The sequence below is a fragment of the Chroicocephalus ridibundus genome, chromosome 10 (assembly GCF_963924245.1).
Source record: "Chroicocephalus ridibundus chromosome 10, bChrRid1.1, whole genome shotgun sequence".
Classification (NCBI taxonomy): domain Eukaryota; kingdom Metazoa; phylum Chordata; class Aves; order Charadriiformes; family Laridae; genus Chroicocephalus; species Chroicocephalus ridibundus.
In genome coordinates, this window is record NC_086293.1 from 20,880,605 (window position 1) to 20,901,501 (window position 20,897).

The 20,897-nt window shown below is 39.6% G+C and overlaps 1 protein-coding gene across 1 annotated transcript; it reads right to left on the reverse strand.

The window, feature by feature from the left end:
* On the reverse strand, positions 1-20,603 carry TXNRD3 (thioredoxin reductase 3). Its single transcript, XM_063348060.1, has 16 exons — positions 20,384-20,603; positions 13,113-13,173; positions 11,436-11,545; positions 11,144-11,257; positions 9,205-9,277; positions 8,190-8,309; positions 7,633-7,775; positions 6,118-6,233; positions 5,784-6,009; positions 5,462-5,554; positions 4,928-5,004; positions 3,875-4,031; positions 3,569-3,676; positions 2,544-2,639; positions 1,509-1,643; positions 1-1,233 (listed from the first exon to the last, which is right to left on the reverse strand). The coding sequence occupies exons 1-16, from the start codon at positions 20,504-20,506 to the stop codon at positions 1,171-1,173; spliced, it is 1,815 nt and encodes a 604-aa protein (XP_063204130.1). The 5' UTR covers positions 20,507-20,603; the 3' UTR covers positions 1-1,170.
* Between the last annotated feature and the right edge of the window lie 294 nt (positions 20,604-20,897).

Below are 20,897 nucleotides of genomic sequence, written 5' to 3' on the forward strand. Positions count from 1 at the left end.
TGTTGTATGAGTTGTTTATTGAACTTCAAATTCCATGGTACATCATAGATTAAATAGTTAAAAACTGTTTATTATGATACAATGTTCAGAGTAGTCTTTCAAAACATCTCTTTGGACAAAACTAAGAGCCAAATTCAAGCACGATTCCCCCCAAGCAGAAGGCTAGGGGTAGAAGAAAGCTTCAGAGTACTGACTGTACACAACACTACACAAATCATGATAGCACAGCAAGTCAGTACTCTCTGCTGCAACACATGCTTCAAAGATATTCTGTACACCACTTATTACCATCACAGGCAGGCACCCACTCTCACACCCTGATCCTCTAAGACTTCAATACTCCACAGAGGAGTACAGACTTACAGTTCCGGGTCTCTGATTTGAGACTATTATCACAAGATATAGTCATAAACAGCAAGAGCAAACTGATGAGGTCTTGCGCTTATGCTCTTCAACCCTGACACAAAAGATGCCTACAACTGAATTTTTTTTCTTAAAGACATGATGTCACCTGAGGTCAAACAACTATGAACGTGAACAACAGCGATGTCTTAGATTACTGTGAAGTTTTAGACTGGTTGAGGTGGGAGACTAGTGCTTGAACTGCACTACTCAACACTGCATCCAATTTATGCCATCTTGCCTCAACTGATTATACAATTAAGTAAAACAAAATGCATCAAAAAAGGTAAATCAGTCAACTGTAAACTCTTGGCAAGAATCATTCATTATACATTTGTCCTCTATCTCAGGCATTTATACAAGACACTGGAGCCTAGAAGCGTTAGCTTTAATTTGTGCAACGTAAGAATTTCCTTCAGGGGAAGTTCAGTCATCTGACTGGACGAAGAGATCTCCCAAACTTGCATGGTTGCCATCAGTTGTAGCTCACCTCAGAATAAGGTTACGAGCTAGAACGTCAAAAAAGCACAGCAGTGCTGATTCCAAGCAAAGTCAGGATTTAGAGTTCAAGATTTCCCTGCTGTATTACTGTTTCCATTTGCAACGCTATTTACCGAGGAAGCCCCACAAAGGCACCACTCCCAGCTGCAGTACATACAGTGGTACTGATGCAAGTGTTTATTTTGCTGCAAAGCAGTTGGATGTATTAGGGCTTCCACAGAACCAAGCGTGCACAACATGAAAACATGTAAAACAGCAGGTTTAACCTCAGCAGCCCCTTTGACTGATGTCTTGTCCTGAAGATTTTGTAATATCCATTGTAGTGAACACCTGTAAGACACCAAAAGAAAAGCTCTGTATCATCATCCACATGGCTATTAGTCTCCTCTTGTAAAGTAACAATACTTGATTTCTTTGAACTATTGCAATGGAAAACAAGTTGTAGTGCACAATTAACACATTTCCTATCACACGTCAGTATCTTATGGTTAGAAGTTAAGCAAGTACTAGATCTCATAAATACAACGCAGTATTCTTGCCTTGCATCTAGGTAACCACCTGCAAAAGCAGGTTTTAAATCAAGCTGTGCCCTCCCCTTCCCTTACCTCTCCACAAGTTGGATGGATTCCAATTGTTTCATCAAGTAATTCTTTGGTGAGACCACATTTTATTGCAGCAGCAAAACCTTGGGTAATTTCACCAGCATTAGGCCCAAGAACATGGAATCCTACCACACGATTCTTTAAGACAGGTGAGAACAAAACAGGAGTTAGCACTAGGTAAAGTTCAACAAGAGCTCTAGTATGTAACTCCCACTACAAAATTTGTATGTTACACAAGCAGATCAATAGCAGTCTTTAACAAAAAACTGCCAGCATCCTAGGAAAAAACCTTCATAGTGAAGTCTAAATAAAACCCCTCCTTCCATTGTGTTCTTTTCACTTAGGTTATTTCCAATGGGACTCCAATAAAAGCAGAACTTTGAGACTTTCTGCAGTCTTTGAGAAAGGGTTAAGTGGGCCAATAAGCAAAAGAGTAAATTTACTTCCTCTTAGCTTAAAAGCCATGCTATTTCATCATATCATTCATTTTAAACACCAAAAATCTTCCTTTGTTTGCCTGTTCTCCCAGACAGAAAAGACTGGACAGCACTGGCACTTATTTTTTGCCACAACAAGAACCTACTGATCACTACAAATTCCCATCTCTCATCATTGAGTTTCCTAGGACCAACCACATGTTTTCCAAGTTTTTACTAAACATACAAAACTGCACTTTGCAAAAGGCAAAAACCACAAGGTCCAGAAACCTAAAGCAAGACACCGCATTGTACAGTCAACTCAAAACCCACTTGGAAGAAAAACCCTGATGAATGTCTTCACAAGTCTGTTCTTGATATAGGAACTCAGGTGAAGTTTCAAGATGTATAAAGCTACAACTTGCTCAAACAGCTGTTACACTAAAAAAAAACCCACCCAAACAAAACAATCAGATCTCTCCTCTTAAAATAAATACTTATGTTAACAGAATGGGTAGAGCTGGCCTCAGACAGGCAAAATAAAAGATAATAGTCCTTTGGCTAGTCTGAAAAGAAATTTTCAAGAACACACTCAGCATACCCATTCCAGCTTGCCACTTACATTGTCATGTTTACTGCAGATAATCTTCGCATAACAAGTATTGTTATCTCTGCCCGGTACTGTCCATTCAAGTGGCCAGAACAAACTGTGATAAACCTGGGAGGATGACAAGAAAAAGAGCATTAGAAGTTGATGAATTAATTCAGTCAGACATAATTCTAATTTTTAATGTTTTTACAAATAGGTGGTTTCACATTTAACTCGCTAGGTTTTCATAACTTATCCTAGTCAAGACAGTGATTTTTGTTCCCCCTGGCCCAAGCTGTCCATATCCTCCAAAAGCCAGTAGAGGAAGACCTGACTCAAAGCACACGCCCCTGATTTAAATACTTGATTAAAACAGCAACAGCTATAAGACAGCATTTTAAGATTGTACTTTCAGAAAGAGAAGTGCTTTAGTCATACAAAATTAATATCTAGTTACTATAATTTTAAACCTATTCTGCAAAACAGTTAACAGCAGAAACTGAATAATGCCAAGTGTATTTGAAAGACGTAAGGAGTTAAACACAAGGCATGCAAACAGCTTTAATGAAACTCTTCAGAGAAGCGCAGAACCCAGAAATTACCACAGAACAGGGAAGTTATGCCCGATATTCCTACTGCCATAAGAAAAGGTCAGGAAGAAACTAATTCCCAATTCAAGTACAGTGAATAAGCAGAAAATAGACAGTTCTTCCCAAGAGTTTGGTATACTTCAGCAATATGTCTTTAATTCACAATGACAAAAAAAAAACCCACCACCTACAGTTTTGCAACCTGAGTTTGGCCTGCTGAAGTCAAATACTTCTTGGCAGCATACAAATACCTACACACAATTCTAACATTATCAATCCCAGTCCTGGATTTCTGGGAGTCTAATAGCTTGTTAGTCAGACGACAACACTTCCCCGATCAAAGACCTATCTAGCTAACAAGCTAACATTCTAATCCTGTTTTAATACTATGACTCGAGCGTAAAACAGCAAGGCACAAGAAAAAACCACTCTCAAGCTACAAGTTAAACAAGTCTTCAGTGCTCTCACCTCCAAGTTTTGCTTTCCATATTCTTCTATGGCTCTTTCTTCAGCTAACCCACAGCTGCCATACTCTAAAGGAGTAAACACTGTTGTCGGTACATTGATATAGTCACACTAAAAATAAAAAACAAAATATATGTTTAGACTATGCAAGTTCTATATAGTATATAACAGGAAAAGTTGTATTAGCACTTTTTTTAAACACAAAACACTTGCAGTGCCTGCAGTCAAGTGGGAAAATCAACTCATGTTATTGCAATTCTGAGGCAAAAAACGTAGAAATAAGTTGAAGTTGTATTCTTATAGCTTTACCTTTGTGGTACTACCACCATAAAGCCTGCGGGCTAGCAGTTTCCCTGCTTGAATAGCAACTGGAGTAAGTTCAAGCTTTCCATCCAATATATCTCCAATAGCATAAACATAAGGCACATTGGTTTGTTCTTCATCATTTACAGGTACTTTCCCATTCCTTTAAAACAAACAGAAATGAGAGTAGAGTTCAGTATCATAACCTTCCTGAGAACTCAGCAAAAATCAGGGGCGAGAAGTTCTACTAGAAAGTTGTTATTCTAACTACTGAGCACATTTTATTAGATATACTTATGCCTTTTTCACTTCAACTACAAACTCCTGAGAGCATCAATGACCTCCAACTCTGGCACTCGTCTGAAGTCAGTATTCAGTGGGCCAGTTCTGACCTGAGCAACAGTGTGTGTTCAATGACAATGAAGTCATTCAGACATCCTTGGACTCATGATCTTTTACTTGATTATTGTACAGCTTGCAATGTACATTTTCCCCTATGGGGAAAAAGAGCTGCAATATCACTCACGTGTTTAAGTAGGATGGCTTAGTATGCAGTTAGCTGCTGCAACCTGATCTTAATTTTTCTTTCTCCTGAACAACATAATCCTGCCTCCTACTTTGCATGAGTTTTGCACTGAGACCAGGGAGAAACAAGAAAAAAAACTTAAATCTGCAGGAAGCGAGTAGTTTGCTGCCTCTTTAAATCCCTAGATTAACTTGCCACGTGAGCTAGTTAAAATGTTTAATTTAACAGAATATTAAACTGCAGTTTGTAAGTAAATTAAGCATATATATTAAAACTATTCCTTAAGCACAGTGGCCAACAAGTAGGTATTAACTCATTCAGAATAGTTCTTTTATGAAATACACATTAAAGAAATGAAGTTAATGGACAACTAGAGTCAAGTCCAGGAGAGAAAAGGTTTTAAAGGTTCACATAATTGCCAGGTATAAAAGGATTAAAAAAAAAAAAAAGCACGAGTATCATTAGGTATTGTTAGAGGTAAAAAAAATTAAATCATTGCATTCAGTGGTTTAAAGAAGTTAAGCAATACTCACTTCTCATTGATTTTGACACCAATTGTCTCTAAACCAATATTTCTGGTACATGCATCACGACCAACGGCTATCAAAACCTGAAAAACCAAAATTAAATATAATAATTTTATGCAAGAGAGGTGTAATCAGCATAAGATTTCCTTTGGTCTTGTTCTGTAAAAAACTGAAGCATACAATTGAAGTGACTTTTCCAGAAGTTCTTTAAAGAGCCACCAACAGTTCAGGCTTGTCCATGTGCAACTTGTTTCAGAGATGCAAACAAGCAGCAAAACATTAATACCAGAACAAAACTAGAAGCAATAATACTGTTCCTATGAACTAAATTCCATGCACGTAAAGTTTCACCCATTCTGAGGACAGGGCTCAACTGAAGATGAATATTGAATTTTCATGTATTTTCTTCTACCAGCAATTTAAGTGAACAATTTTTCAAGCAAGATTTCCCTTTACTTTTTTCCTGCACAACTTTTAAAGTATTTTAATACATTTTCATGTGCTGTTATACGAGGTTATTTCAAATCCAGAAATGCTTACAGTGTTATATTCTTCTTCAAACATTTCTTCTCCCTCAGTAGACTTTGCTATCACTTTCAGTCTTCCAGGCATGCCTTCTTCCAGCTGTTCAACCTGTATAAATATTTGCAAGCTTAGAATGACCTTAAGCAGCAGAGCTCACTCACATTGTCACTTTAAACCTTGACCTACTAATGTATCATTCAGCAGTAAGAAAAAAGCTTAATCTCATAAAACATTTATTCCTGTGCAGAGTCAAAGCCTTCCCAGACAGACATGCATTCTACGTATGCTGTTTAAAGTATCTTCGGATGGAGAGAAGAAACCTAAAGAAAGCACTTGCCTGAACAGGTACAAACTTCCTGATGAACTTTACGCCGTGTGTTTCCATATGTGCACCTACTCTTTCTGCCATTTCTTGGTCAAAGCCCCGAAGAAGTATGGAACGCACCATCACTGTGACATCCAGACCTAGACCAGCAAGAAATCCTGCACATTCTAGAGCCACATAGGAAGCACCCACAACTAGAGTTTTGCCAGGGCAGTAAGGCAGGGAGAAGAGGTCATCACTAAAAAGAAAAGAAGTGTAAGTTACAAAGTACTTTCAACACAAGCTTGTTTGTCTTTGCAAACACTAGAGCAGGCAAAATTCAGTCTATCACACCTTTTCATCTCACCTTGTAATGCAGTATTCTTTATCTCCAGGGATACCCAGATATCTAGGCCTTTCTCCTGTTGCCAGGACAAAAGTCTCCGCCGTGTGATAGGTTACTTGTCCTTTCCTATTAGTTGCCTGTTTATACGGACACAGTTAAGTAAGTCTTTATCATAGGAACGGGTTTTAAGATAAAATAATAAAAAAGTAATCCTCCCCTTAAATCTTGCGGATATGTTTAAGAATCAAGAACAAGGAGTTTCAAACAAGAACTAATGCATTTAGAGAAGCCATGCAGGTCACTGAAGAATAACAGGTTTAAATCACAAACTATCATGCTTTTCTGACATCTGTTAGAGCACTAAAAATCATTTATTCTTTGAATCCTGCCCATTTCAACTACTCATTCAGATTGAATTGTTCATGAACAACTTTACTTTCAAGCTACAAAATACTACAAATTATTAAACCCCCCGCCTCTCACTTCCAACAGAAGGCTAACACGATGCTAGTGACAGAATAATATCAATTAGTTCTTAGGGTAATGTAGAAATAAAATTTAAAAAAAAGTATCTAGTTACACGATTTCAGAGAGCCTAAGACCCAACTTTAAATGAACTCAAACTAATACGACCTCTAGAGGTTCTTGGTCTTGGGAAATTTCATCTTGCCAATGCATCTCTTGAAATCTGACATTTATTCTTATCTTTTGTTATTTTCCAATACAGATGAAGGGAAACTTCTCTCCATCAAATCATCAAGTAATTCAGGCTGGAAGGGATCTCAGGACGTCATCTAGTCCAACCTCCTGCTGACTGTCTGTTCTACTTCATTTATAGACTAAGGACACTTCAGTAGATGACCTGCATACCTGAACACTAGAACAACTGGTAGATGAGGTAAGTTGAGCATATTACTATCTTTTCAGTGCTAATCTCTTGGTTCGAAACACATGTAGCTCAGCCTTCAAACTCATACTGAAAACAGACAATTACACCCACTGAACCAAACAGTTGTCTTCAATATGCACTTCTAAGTTAACCTTGCTACAGTATGATCACTAACAGCAAGATTGCCAGCACACGTTTTGTCTTGCCAGACTGACAGTTTAATTCTTATGCTGATAGAGCATAAGGTTTTAGGAGTGCTGTTACGCAAGTTCTTAATCTGAATTTAATTTCAATAGTTTTTATGCTTTAGTATGAAGATTTTCTAAGTGACAAAATTGTACAGATAAAGCTTTTCCTCCCCCCCTTCCCCTCAGGCTGCTGACCCTAGTCATGAAGTTAGCAACTGAGGCATAAGTTTACAGATATCCACGTTACTCTTACGTAACACTTACTAGGTTTTCAAACACCGTGGCATGTACTAAAGTACAATAATTTGAATCAATAACTTATTTCACAAATGCGGTTTTAACTTCAGTTAACTTAAGTTGGCAATGTCAAGATGAAGCCTTTTCCTTGTTGGATTTTAAAACGCAGTTTTAGAACACGAGTTTTCTCTCCCAACTAAACGTTTTAAACACAGTACATACCTTAATTTTGTGTGGTTCAATGAATTCTCCGTAAGAATTGAGGTATGTCACAGACTTCTCTCTTAAGGACACTCGATAGCCCCAATTTAAAGAACCAATGTAGTTTTGAATTGCTTCTACCATGACCCCCCAGTTGTGTTTAACTGAAACAAGACATTAATTTCATATTTAAAGAAATCAAAGTGCAATGAACCCTTAAAGAAAAACTTAAATCTTATTCATTGTACATCACGCTAAGGAAACATAATTATCATCAGTAATGAGGATACATATTGAAGTCTTGTTCTACTATGCTAATATTTACCTGACTTGTTACTATCTGAAATAAGCCCATTCTAGAAGTTCTTTCATTTAATTTAGATAATAGAGAGAACAAAACGTAATTAGCTTTCAATCCTAAAGGTTTCTATGACTCAAGGAGGAGGATGCCTTCTGATTCACCTAAGAAAACTAGTGAACTCTGCCTTTAGTTTACTAAGTCCAAAGTACCAGAACGCACTTAAGCTCAGAGACTCTTCTGCACACTGCCTTGGTCTGTCCTCTGTGTTCTTACTAACCTTGTTCTTCATACTGCCACCCATATTTCCTTGAGTCTTGGAGTGCCTGACCCAGAAGTGCTGCTTGATGCATTAGCTTCTTAGGAATGCAACCTACATTTACACACGTGCCACCAAGTCCTAAGACAGAAAGAACCATGTTATTACCCTTGTGAACGGGATATTTACGCTTTTCCTATAATATGCTTTGTATAATCACCCATATATCTGTTGGTGATGTTTGCTATAGCCACATAAGTAACATGAAATTTCTGTTGTAAGAGACATTTTAAAATACAATGAACACACTAAACGTACAAGTTTGTATTCAGTTTAAGAGGTTACTTCACTCATTGAACGAAGAAAGGTACAGTGTGCTGTCTTAAACATAGACCCAGGATACCTACCCCAGAGGGATTCAGATTTTAGTCAGACTGGCAAGTAAGCAAGGCAAAAAGCCCAGGGTTCCCAGAGTTTAGTATCGCCTATTATGTGCAATTTGAAATATGTATTTGTTTGAGATCTTAGCTATGAAAACATATTCATACCTCAACTCAATAAAATTTGACCAATGAAGTTCCTTACTCATTCTCAACTGCCAATTGCATTAATAAGGTCAGACAGCAGCTGTCTTTAATTATGGAAAGATGAGGCACGCATGGGCATATAGTCACACTGTTCTAGAGGCAGCCTAGATCAGTTGCCCACAAAATAGAACTAGATGAACTAAAAGGCAAAAAAAAAACAAACCACAAGCATGAGAATGTGAAAATGCACACATAGACTACCCAGACACAATTTGAAAGCGAACAGAACTAGAACAACATTTGACAAAGAATGGAGAGTTAGCAATGCACAAAACAAAAAACTGTCCAGAAAAGCAGGCATGCCAGGAAAACAACTCCTTTGATATTTGTGTTACAGAACCACAGGAATTCAGCCACCACTTCTAAGAATACAAATCCATAATATCTAACAACTCCGCATGTATCACTGGCACTCAAACATCATAAAATACAAGTTAACAGAAGCTTACCCCATGAGGTTCCAAGAGGTGTTGGAACAACATAATCTAATACCATTACTTTCTTTCCCAAGGCAGCAGCTTCCTATAAAAGATGGAGAGACAAGTCAGCATTACTAAACTTTCGCCTGACCAAGAAAGCCTGTCCGCTCATTTATGGTCACGATATACTTCACACTAATAGAAGGCTATGGCTCTTCTACCTCCTTCACTAGACAAAAATTGAAATCCCTCAAAAACTATTACTTTCTTCTAAACTTTGAATGGATGCTTATGTTAAATGCTGCACCCATATCACCCTACGCTGTCACAAACCATGATCTGAAGAAGGTATGAGATGGGCCTATCAGTTGATGATCCTCTTCTACCTCATCCAAGGAAATATTTACGCTGTTAGCTCTCCTTTTGTCTCACAAGGGCAGGACTGACTCGCCCAAACGAAAAAACCCCAACATGTGATGTTAATAAACTAGAGACAGTTCAATGGAGGACCATCAAGATGCTCAGGGGGCTGGAGCACACGCCCTATGAGAAGGGTGAGGGAACTTGACACATTCAGCCTGGAGAAAAGGTAGATTTGGAGGGAAGGCAACAGCAACTTCCCAATACCTATGAGGAGGTCATTAAAATGATTGTGCCAGGTTTTTCACACTGTCGAGTAGTGGAGGGACAAAAGAAAATAGCCGTAAGTTGAAACAAGAGAATTTCAGACTGGATACAAGGAACTTTCACACCACGAGGACGCTCAAGCAGTGAAACAGGTTTCCCAGAAACACTGTGCCATCTTTACCCCTGGCTATTTTCAAGACCTAAACGGATACAGTCCTACATAATCTTGTTTGATCTCACAGTTCACCCTGCTTGGCGCAGGAGCCTAGACTAGACATCATCTTAATGTCCATTCCAACCTGAATAATCTTAGTATACTCTATCCAAGAAATTACCAGACACTTGATTGAATCTACCCATTGTTTGATCTTTGGAGGGCTTGGATCAAATCTTTAGGTGCCTCAAATCTGTTTAAGAACTCCTGTACAGTTACTGCAATCCTGGCTCAAACAAGGTTTAGACAGCTATCTTTTATCTGTGAATACCTGACCTCTCCCACTCTGAACAGCTCAGTAACTATCACCAAGTTTATAACTGATGGCACTTTGCCAGAAGGCACTGTGAGGAAAGATCTGGAGCATTCTAAAAGTGCACAATTGGCCACCTGAAGAATTCAATTGTCACCTTCTCCTGCCTGCCTTATGTTTATCAAGTGAAAGTTGCACCCTTAGCTGTATTGTTGTACAACAATCATTGAGGCTGTCGAGCATAACATCACTATGCCCAAACTATAAACTGATGGTTAGGACACCTGGCCAAGAGGTGGGAAGTCTGCGTTCAAATCCCTCAAGTAGAAGAGAAAACTGAATCCACACCTTAGGCACTCTGAACAAGAGCTAACTGTGTAAGAGGTACACAATCTCTATTACCATTTCTGAAAAAGCAGCTAGAAAGAGAATTAAAGTGTGAACCTATCCCTTGAGAGAACAGCTGAAAGCACTTTATTTTAGATGACTGGCAATCCTAAATCCTACACAGCCAAAAGTACTTCAAGAGTAGCCTTTAAGTTTTCCAGATTACTATTTGGAAGCATTAAAGTGCCTGTGTACTACACATGAAGAGGAGATACTTGAAAAAATTTTGGTTCCACCCTCAGACAGGAACCTAAAACCTATTATTAGGATACAGACTTGAATAGGCATGGGCTAGAAACTGGTCCACACAGACCATGATTTCCTGAGTGAGCACATTACTAGGCCACTACTGATTCATTAATTAACAAGTTGAACAGTAATAATCATCAAAATATAGACTGTTTTATATTATTGTGATTAATACAGAAACCAACTTTTGAGTAAGTTTCATATACAACCTGCTCTTTAATGCAATTTTCACGTCATACCTTGGAACATGCAAGTCCACCTGAGCCACCACCAATAATAATGAGGTCATAATCATAGGGTTCTGCATCTTTGTTATCCCCAAGAAGTTTCTGTAGTGATCCATCTTGATAAGCCTGAGAAGGGAAAAAAAAAAGTCAACCACACATATTTCTGAGCAACCAAAAATTGAATGACATTGCCTTCTCTGACCCAGATAACCCAGTGTAATGTGTCACACAAAATTTAATTACTATCACACAGCAAATTCACTCAGTCCGGTCTACTTCCAGCAGATTTTTAAAGAAAAGTTACCTGGTAAGTTGAATCACAGCCGCCTATGTGAGTTCCATTCACAAATACATTAGGCACTGTCCTCTGATTAGTTAGCTCTGCTAACACTTGCTGAATACTGGGGCCATCAGCTAAGAATAAAAGAAACAGGTACACTATAGAAAACATTTCAAGAAGGGAGCTTTTAAAACAACCTGCAATATACTGTAGGCCTGCCAAGAAAACAATTCTATTATAAGCATCACATTTGTAGACTTCCTGAACATAAGCAAGTCTTCAGAAACTACTTCTCAAAAGAGCACGGTTAAATACCAAGGATAAATCAGTGCTTCAAGCCATAATTCTACAGAACAGAGTAAAGATGAAGTATAGTTTAGTGCTTGTATTTCATGGATTCTTAACAGTCTCTTCCTGACAGCGTCACACTTGGTACTACACAGATATCACAGGAGATCGTACAGACAGTGTTTCTTTCATAAGAATTGTTTGGTTTTGGAGTATGTTCTGTGTTAGTACACAGAGTTTTACCCAGCAGCTTTGTATTATGAGAATATGGGGATGGGAAAAATGAATATCCTCTTCTACTTACCCTAAAGCTACCTTCATACTTTTTCTACCCACCACACTGTCTTAAACCTTCCAGTTTTAAGATTATCATTGCCTGACCTGACCTATCATCTGAATCATCAGCACCTATGCACAGGCTCCATTTGGATCGCTCAGCAGTTGTCCAGCAGTAAGTGTGGGAATGAGAATTTCCAGTAATCACTTTGACTAAAATCTTTCTACTCTAACACCACATTTATTTAGTATCAGTAATCATAGCAATTGCAAGGGAAATACATTATTAATTAGGAGTAATTCCAGAAAAAAAACCCCACTGTGCATTGTACTTTGCATATCTTGGGCTATAATTAGTTCACAGTATCACAACTTTAATAAGAAGTAAAAATAAGTAAGAGATGCTCTGGAACAATAAATCAGTACATTTTTCCCCAAACACTGCTTAGGCACAAACACTTCAAAAAAAAGCATTAGCACTTTAAAAATGCATTGGAAACCAAGTTTTCTACAGGAAAAAAAGTGATAATACACATTCAACAGCTTACCGACAATGCAACTAAGAGTCTACTGTTAGATACTACTTGTTCTCAAAACTACATCAAAAACTACATGCATCACAGTCATATACACATAATGCACTACAGACGTATTAAAACTAAAGCAGCTTGGGCTTTAAAGAAAAAAAAAAAAACCAAACTCAAACTAGCAACAGCCAAGGTACTGGCATTTACCCTTCCCTCCAATGACTCAGCAAATTTCCCTATGAAGGTCAGCCATATACCAAGTCAAACATTAACAATGCATCTAAAGCCACAAAAGAACCTAAGGTAGGAGAAAAATACCACAGGCTTTTTCCCAAAAGACAGAGCTCCTCAGAGAGAAATCAGATCTTACATCCTCTATCAGCTGATGATTTATAAACAAAGAGTCAAAGCTTCCAGTTACATTAAAAACACATCCTGTATTAAAATCTACACTGAAGCCTACTTGACTTTATTTCTGAATATATTAAGATTTATTTTAATTGTTTTGTATATCCTCCAATTAGTTCAAGACAGCTTAGAGTGTTATGCACAGTCACCCATTTTTAGTTACAATAAGCAGCATGTCACAGATTTTCTTTCTTATACTTACGAGTTACATCAAGTTCCAAAGCATAGTACTCCACATGCATAGAGCGGAAGAGTTCTTTCACCTGCAACAGAAACAGACACAATGCAGTGCAAAGCTTTCACAAGATCTGATACACAGCTTGGGGTAAAACTCGGTTGTTGGACATACACAGGTAACTTTTAAGCCTCAGTTATTATGCTTTGAGGGTCTAGCTCTACATGCCTTTGGTAAAGTTTGGCACTACTTCCATGTCTTGCATGTTCCCCACTTAAAGCCAGGCTATTTCGCAGCATTCAGATTAAGCATCCCACATCACAGCAATCTTCCAATACTGGTTTCATTACCTTAAGAAAACATTTCTACATACAATTTGCTTAGCTGCAGAGTTCTCCGTCCCTGGCAGATGCCAAAAGCCATGAGAATAACTGACATATGGAAAAACATCAAGAAGAAAGAAAAAGTAGCAGACAGATTCCTTCATAGAACTAAGGAAAAAAAGAAAAAAGGGAGTAGAGGATAATACGCAAAACAAAACACTGCCAAGTAAATGCAAAAATAAAAAAGTGCATTATAAAAAGCTGCAGAAAGAGTAACACTCTCCAAGTGTACTCAGCAGTAGGACAGCTTGTGCCTACCAGCACTGCCTTCACTTTTGGTTGCTGTACTTCAGAAATTTTTTTATAACAAGCAGAGCACAATTAGTGTAAGGAGTCAATGCATTGGGTTTAACATAAAGAAAACAAGGTGGGGGGAGCAGAACTGTATTCAAATAAATAATTTACTGCCTCAAGGAAGAAGAGAAGTGGTGGCAGATGGAATAAGAAGCAATGGTCTTGAACCTCATCAAGAGATTGAGATTAGACTTTAGGAAAAGCTTTTCCTAATGACAAGACACTGGAACACATTGCCTGAGTAGATGACAGTCTTCATCAGTGAGTGGCTTCAAAGTACACTTCAAAAGTGTTTGAACTACCGCTTCTCCTACCATGAGACAGGGGACAAGACTAGATGATCTCTTGAATTTTTTTTCCAGCTCTCATTTTTGGTTTGCTCTTCAGCAACATCTGCCTCAGCCTCCAGGATCAGGCAGGAGCGGTTCCAACTTGTTTGCCATTGTTGTACTAAATCAGTCTTATCTTGCTTGTGAAATATTAAGCGAGTTAATAACAGAATGTAACAGTTACATTTTTTAACCTTTTAAATGGCCATTCTTCCTCCATTATGCAGGAGAAGCATTCTAAAGATGCTTGGTCATTAAAAGTCTGCTTTTCGCCTGTATTGCCATGAATAAACTCAGATACAGTATCACTGGAACATGTCCTAGAAACACTGTTCATGCATCCAGAGGTCTGCAATAAATTAAAAGGGAAGGTATGGTGGGGAGTGAAAAGAAACAAAGGAGAACCTATATATGAGCCTAGGCTTAAAAAGAAAAACCCCACATCTTACACGACAACTTAGTGGAGATTCTCCCCAGCCTGGACAGAGTTCTGGGTCGTTTTCTAACTTCAGTTCTGGCTGGACAAAGCGCATCATTACCAGATTCAAATCAGGTAGCACTTTAAAACTGGGAATTTTTTTTTACAGTTAACACCTATTTGTAAAACTGGCAGTACTGAAACTGTGAACTATCCTTCCAGTTGGATGACGACATACCTCAAGGCACAAGAGGTAGTATTACATCTCTCAGTATTTACTCCTTTGAAATACAATTTGCACACTTACTCATGCAAATAGATATGGTAAGGCAATGGGTAAAATATCTGCTTTTAATCATAACTGTCTTGATGTGAAAACAGCTCTAGCAAGAAGCACTAAATGTCTGTGTGATGGATCCCCTTGCCAGCGTGGAGTCTGAACAATGAAGCATACCAAGTTGCTGCCAATTCAGAAGAAATCTTTTACAACTAGCTTTCTGATGAACCTCAAATTTATTGACAGCACTTCACTAAGAGTAAGTTGAGTCACATCTAATAAGCTTACAGATGTCAAACACATGATGAATAAAATGTTTTTATTGTCGCTGTGATCCATGCTGTTACTGTGCTGATCCATGGTGTTACAGTGCCAAAGGCCGAGTATTCCAGGGCTTTCTACTGGAGTTTCAGCTTTATGCAGACAAACATAAAGCTTTTGTGATCTCTACCAACTACATGGTCTGTTTCTTATCACATCACAGAACGACAGGTTGGAAGGGACTGCAAGGATCATCTGGTCCAACCTTTCTTGGCAAAAGCACGGTCTAGACAAGACGGCCCAGCACCCTGTCCAGGTCAATCTTAAAAGTGTCCAAAAACAGGGAATCCACCACTTTCCTGGAGAAATTATTCCAATGGCTGAGTGTTCTCTTTATGAAAAAACTTCCTCGCGTCCAATCACAATCTCCCCAGACAAAACTTGTACACATCATCCCTTGTCTTTTCCACGTGACTCCTTGTCAAAAGGGAGTCTCCATCTTCTTTGGAGCCACCCTTTAAATACCGGACCATGGTAACAAGGTCTACCCTAAGCCTTCTTTTGTCAAGGCTGAACAAACCCAATTCTCCCAACCTTTTTTCTCAGTCGTTCCTCCAACTATGTATCCACAGTAATATACAAATATAAGCTCTGCTTATATAATTGATTACATTAGTTCTACCACTATAGAATTATTTAAGTTGTAAGGGACCTTTGGAGGTCATCTGATCCACCCCCTGCTCAATGCAGGGCCAAATGTGACGTCTGATGAAGTTGCTCAAGCACTGTCCACTCCAGTTCTGAATTTCTATAAGGGCAGAGATACCATAACCTTTCTGGGCTGTTCCAAGGTTTGACCATCCTCACAGTAAAGAATTTCCATTTTACCTCACTGGAGTATCTCTTGTTGCAACTTGTATTTATTGGCCCTTGTCCTTTCACTCTGCAACACCGAGAAGAGTCTGGCTGTCTTCCCACTCAGTAGCTGAAGACAGCAACTAAAATCCCCCCTTAGCCTTTGCAAGGTTGAACAAACTGAGATCATTCTTCACACATCCCGTGTTCCAGTCCTCTGCCCACCTAGGTGGCCCTAAAAACTTTTGCCCTAAACTCACCATTCTTTCAGGCTTGCTTACTGGAATGACTATGACTACGGACTGAACGAAAAGGAAATGACAGTGGCACTGTTCCGGACCTCCGGCTCTGCAACTGCTGTTACAAAGCCCAAACTGAATGCCATGAAAGATCTAAAAAGCAAAGCTTAAAGGGATTGCTACTATGAAGTGATAAGCTAAGAATCTGGGGGGGAAGTCACAAAATTAGCTATTTGGTTGCTGTTTTAGTTTGCAGCAAAGCAGCAGAGTAACAGGCAAGTTTTCATTAGTGGGTTTTTTAAATTAAAAAAAAAAAAACACCTGCTAAAACATTGCAACAGCAGCTGGCGGGGGGGGACAGGACAGAAAACATCAGTAGGACAAGAAACGATTACACTCAGGAAAGGACAGATTTAAGACAATACATTTAGGCAACATTTATTCTCTATGGAAGATATGAGTAGAGAAAAATCAGACAAATGTCAGCATCCTAATTAGAAGTAGCTATTGCGCTTTATGCTTATGAACAGATCATGCTTGCATTGTGCTAGTGAAACAGAAAGAAAAGTAACAAGTACATGATCAGAGTTACGAAATCCTCAATACAGGCAAGAGATAATAGATTATTTCAGTTTGGAAAAGAAAATGATTTAGGAGGAGTAGAAAGATAACACACACTAATTATAAGTAATATCTAGATAAGGTGAACAGGAAACGATTTCTCAGAAATACTCACTGGATCAAACAGCAACAACTGCATTTACCAGAAAACAATTCTGAAATGAAAAGGAAGTAAACCTCCACACAATACATAAACCAGAGAACTTACTGCAACCTGACATTGTAAAAGCCAAAGTTAAAATGAGATCAAAAGATCTATTAGACCAACTAATTAAAGAAAGATCCACTGAAAACTTTTAACTCAATAGAACTAATACAAAGTCTGGTCAAGAAATTTCTAAGTCAAACAGTACTGGAAACTTCAATGGCATACTGGGAAATTTCCCAGTCCTAAAAATGTAATTGCTCCAACAGTGTCTGGGATGGGATACGAGGTTGCACGGTCACCGATACACCCATTTACTGCCCTTCTGACCAATGCAATGGCCTCATTTATTGACTAAACCTTTCGCATTTTCACAAACAGAGACTAGACAAATTTCCAGATATTACTGAACAGTAGGTAAGTTCTCTGAAACTGAGAATTTGGTCTAACACTTTAAAAACTCTTCCTGGAGATGCTTTCTGTCACTAGAGTAGCTAAGCAGGTTTGAAATAAGCTTCGTACAGTAAATTTAAGTATGGTATGTCCTATGTCTGCTGTTTCCCATATCAGCTAACATTCTGTAATAGCTACAGCTGAATTGACCAGAAACACCTGCAAATACAGAATGTAACTGGTAATAGCATAACCAGCAACTTCTGTGCAACCACATTTGTTGCTCTTAAAATAGTTTCAACATATAACAGCGTTCAGACTTGGCGATTTTTCATGTTAAAAAAATATATTTTCTTTATGCAGGTCTATCTTTCTTAATCTTTTCAGGGTGGTAAGAACAATCAAGTAAGTTATGACAAGGAAGTCATTCTAACACCACCCCCTCTCCAATGCTGCCTTGCTAAAGCAATTGAACAATAAATTGCATTTGCAGAAAGAGAACTGCACAATTGCCTACTCTTGCTACCAGCTAAACTGAACGGAATCAACTACTTAATTCATTTAGAGAATTTATTTGCAGTGCTTTTCTAAAGGAAAGCACAATCTTAATTTTCTTCCAGCATGGCTACATCCATTTGAAATAAAGAATTCTTCCCACCCCCCAAATTAGGTCCTTTTAGAGCATGAGTGCTCTCTGCAGTAGTGCTTAACATCATCAGTTTTTCAATTAATCCCACCAAAACCACATTGCTAACAACCATCCACAGTAAAAGACAGACACAGTGCACACTATTCATATCCGTCTATCTTTAAGAACTCAAAACTATGTGATTACAGGCTAAGTACCCAAGCTGTAACCACACAGTTTCAAATTATATCCACTTCATTAATTCTACAGACTTGATTAGCTAACAAGAATGCTGCATTACCTATTGTTCTCCCATTCCTTTCACCATTTTTTAAGTCTTCAGTGGGAGAGGTTGTTAATACTCATACTGTTGCAGATATTTCTGTTTTAGTACTTGATGTCTTATGTGTGGCTTCCTTCTCTCATAAGTTGTCTTTCTCTAATTGTCTCTCTGTAATATATACCTCTTCTACATGTTTACTTCATCATATTACCTTTCTGTCCTGTTCCAAACAGGAAAGTAAACTAAGTAAATCTGCCTGCTAGAGCAATTGGCTTTTCCTTGCAAACCCCCGAGTTTATCATCTGTTCCTTCACGAAGATCCATATACGGTCTTTCAACTATCCTTCCTAGGAAGGGCCATGAGAGAGGATCCCCTACTCGTGATATTCATTCTTTCCTTTCCAAGACAACAAAGAGAACGTTCCTCATATCTGAGTGTTTCCTTGAAGCAAGTAATCCTGCCTAATAGAGAAGCTCTGAACGAATGCAGGAAAGAACATTAATCTGGACTTATCACTGGACTCCATTAAACTGGACTACAATCGAATCTCTGTTTCTCTTAAACTCCTTGTGTTAGTCTAGCCCACTGCAACGCCAGCAACAGATGAAGGAAAAGCTTGCAAGTCTTAAAAAGTTACTATGCCTTTATATGATCTCAAAACCACCACACTGAGTGCCATGAATATCAACACTTGAGCAATCATGATCACTAAAAGCACACAGAGCAACAGGGGCAGGCACGACTAAGTATTTCTCAGTGGACGGTCCTCAAAAAAAGGACTTCTCAACAGAAGATACCATTTTTGTCAACTGGACTAGAGTTGAGCAAGACTCCTACCCGATCATTAATTCATTTGCTAAAACTTCAGTTGAATAAGTTGGTAAGTAAGCAAATTTTAGAAGGATTTGAGCTGCCTACTACGCTATACTATCTTTCTGTCAATACATTCTTGGAGAGAAGGTGTTGGTTTTGCTTACCCTGCCACACACAAAAGCTTCCTTTCACAAAACCTCAATTAAGTTGCAAGTGAAACAGGATATATTTGTTAAAGTTTTCTACAACAAACAGGGTCACAATATCTCCTCCCTCACTAGAGCTACGGGAACTAAACCTAACCTACACGTGGGAGTGCAGCTTCTGAGTGTTTTCCTGATTGTCAATTTAATTGAGGAACACCAGGACTCAATCCCACAGTTCCAAATACATTTTTCCACCACAGCCACATGAAATACAATATTATGAGGTTTAACTGACACTTCATAACATGCTCTTTGTAAACATCCAAGAATCACAATACCTACAAACGCCCAGATTCTGTACCGGCTATGACTACAGTGTCTTGGTATCGTAAAATTCTAATGAAGATCCTGTTTTTCTTTAATGACTCTGGATCACTAGTTACAGCTACCCTATGATATTGACGCATAATGAGCACTAGAAAAATATTTTTTCACTGAACATTACAATTAATCAATAGTGCCTGTATTTTTTAAACACACATTAAGGCCAGCATTTAAAACTTACACTCTTGCTTCTACCTCAAATTTCAAAAAAAGCAGAAAACTTAATGTAGCTTTCTCTCTGGGGATGTAACTTTGTCCAACTTAAACACCAATGTGGCGCTCAAACTTTCAATAAGAAAGAAGCACTCTGACCTTCAAGTAACAGATAAAAAAAGCTGTTTGGCTGAGGAACAACCACGCCGTGCGGAACTTCCCACACCTTCATCTACTCCTTCACACTCACGTGGCAAAGGGAAAAAACTGCTGAGGACGCCCGTTTGGACCTTTGCCTTGCTTCAAGCCTGACAAGGGGGTTTTTAAGGGGTGGCACCCTGTGCTTAAGTGAAGCGGATCGGGCGCCGCGGTACTCCTGTACCGTCCAAACCCCGAGGGCGCCGTCACAAGGAGCACATCCCCACAGCATTTGCTTTTCAACCCTCCTCCCCCAGCGCGCTTCCCCCGCCCGAGGCGGGCCGTCAGCCTCGCGAGCCGGCGCCCTCAGGGGAGATGCCTCTGGCCTCGCACGGGGGCCGCGCCAGGCCTGCCTCCTCCCCGCCGGCGTGGAGCGGAAAGCGGCTCCGTGAGGCCCCGTTCCAGCGGCTGCCGGGGCCGCAGAGAGGGCGAGCGAGGGGAGGGAGGGAGGCGAGGTGACTCCAGCCGCCGCCTCACCTTATTGCAGTAAGGGCAGTAGCTCTTGCTGAAGATCATGACGCGGTGGGAGGCGATGAGGGTCCGGACGCGGAGCTTGAGGCCGTCCCAGTCCGGGAGCTGAGTCTGGCCCGGCGGCGGCATGGCGGGGCTGAGGCGGGATGCGACCGCCCGGCGCGCGCCCGACTCACGCTACGGCACCGGCGCGCACCCGACGCCCGCACTGAGCCTCTGCCTTCAGCCCGCCCCTTCCGGAGCGGGGAGCCGGACCGACCTACCCGCAGAGACGGAGGGGGTGTGTGTGGGAAATGCCAAAGAGTGCTTCCCGCCCTCTCTTTCAGCCACACGCACTATGACTCATTGTAAAGCAAGAAAAAGCCCTTTTAATCACGGGTAGAAGTTATGCCGTTTACTTACAGGCGATTTATACAGGGCTACGTTTGCTGGTTCTTAAGGCACCCCTCGCCTCTGAGAGGAGGCGTGGAACAACCCAAGAGGCGGGAGAGGAGAGGGCGCATGCGTAGTGCGCGTCGCG

What these genes read in the sequence shown, in the direction of transcription:
- TXNRD3 (XM_063348060.1), bottom strand. Translation starts at nt 20,506, where the DNA reads ATGCCGCCGCCGGGCCAGACTCAGCTCCCGGACTGGGACGGCCTCAAG. An exon ending in GTGGACTTGCATGTTCCAAG is followed by an intron (nt 9,278 to 11,143) that starts GTATGACGTGAA and finishes CATCTTTTATAG; the next exon opens with GAAGCTGCTGCCTTGGGAAA. An exon ending in ATGGTGGTAGTACCACAAAG is followed by an intron (nt 3,677 to 3,874) that starts GTAAAGCTATAA and finishes TTTTATTTTTAG; the next exon opens with TGTGACTATATCAATGTACC.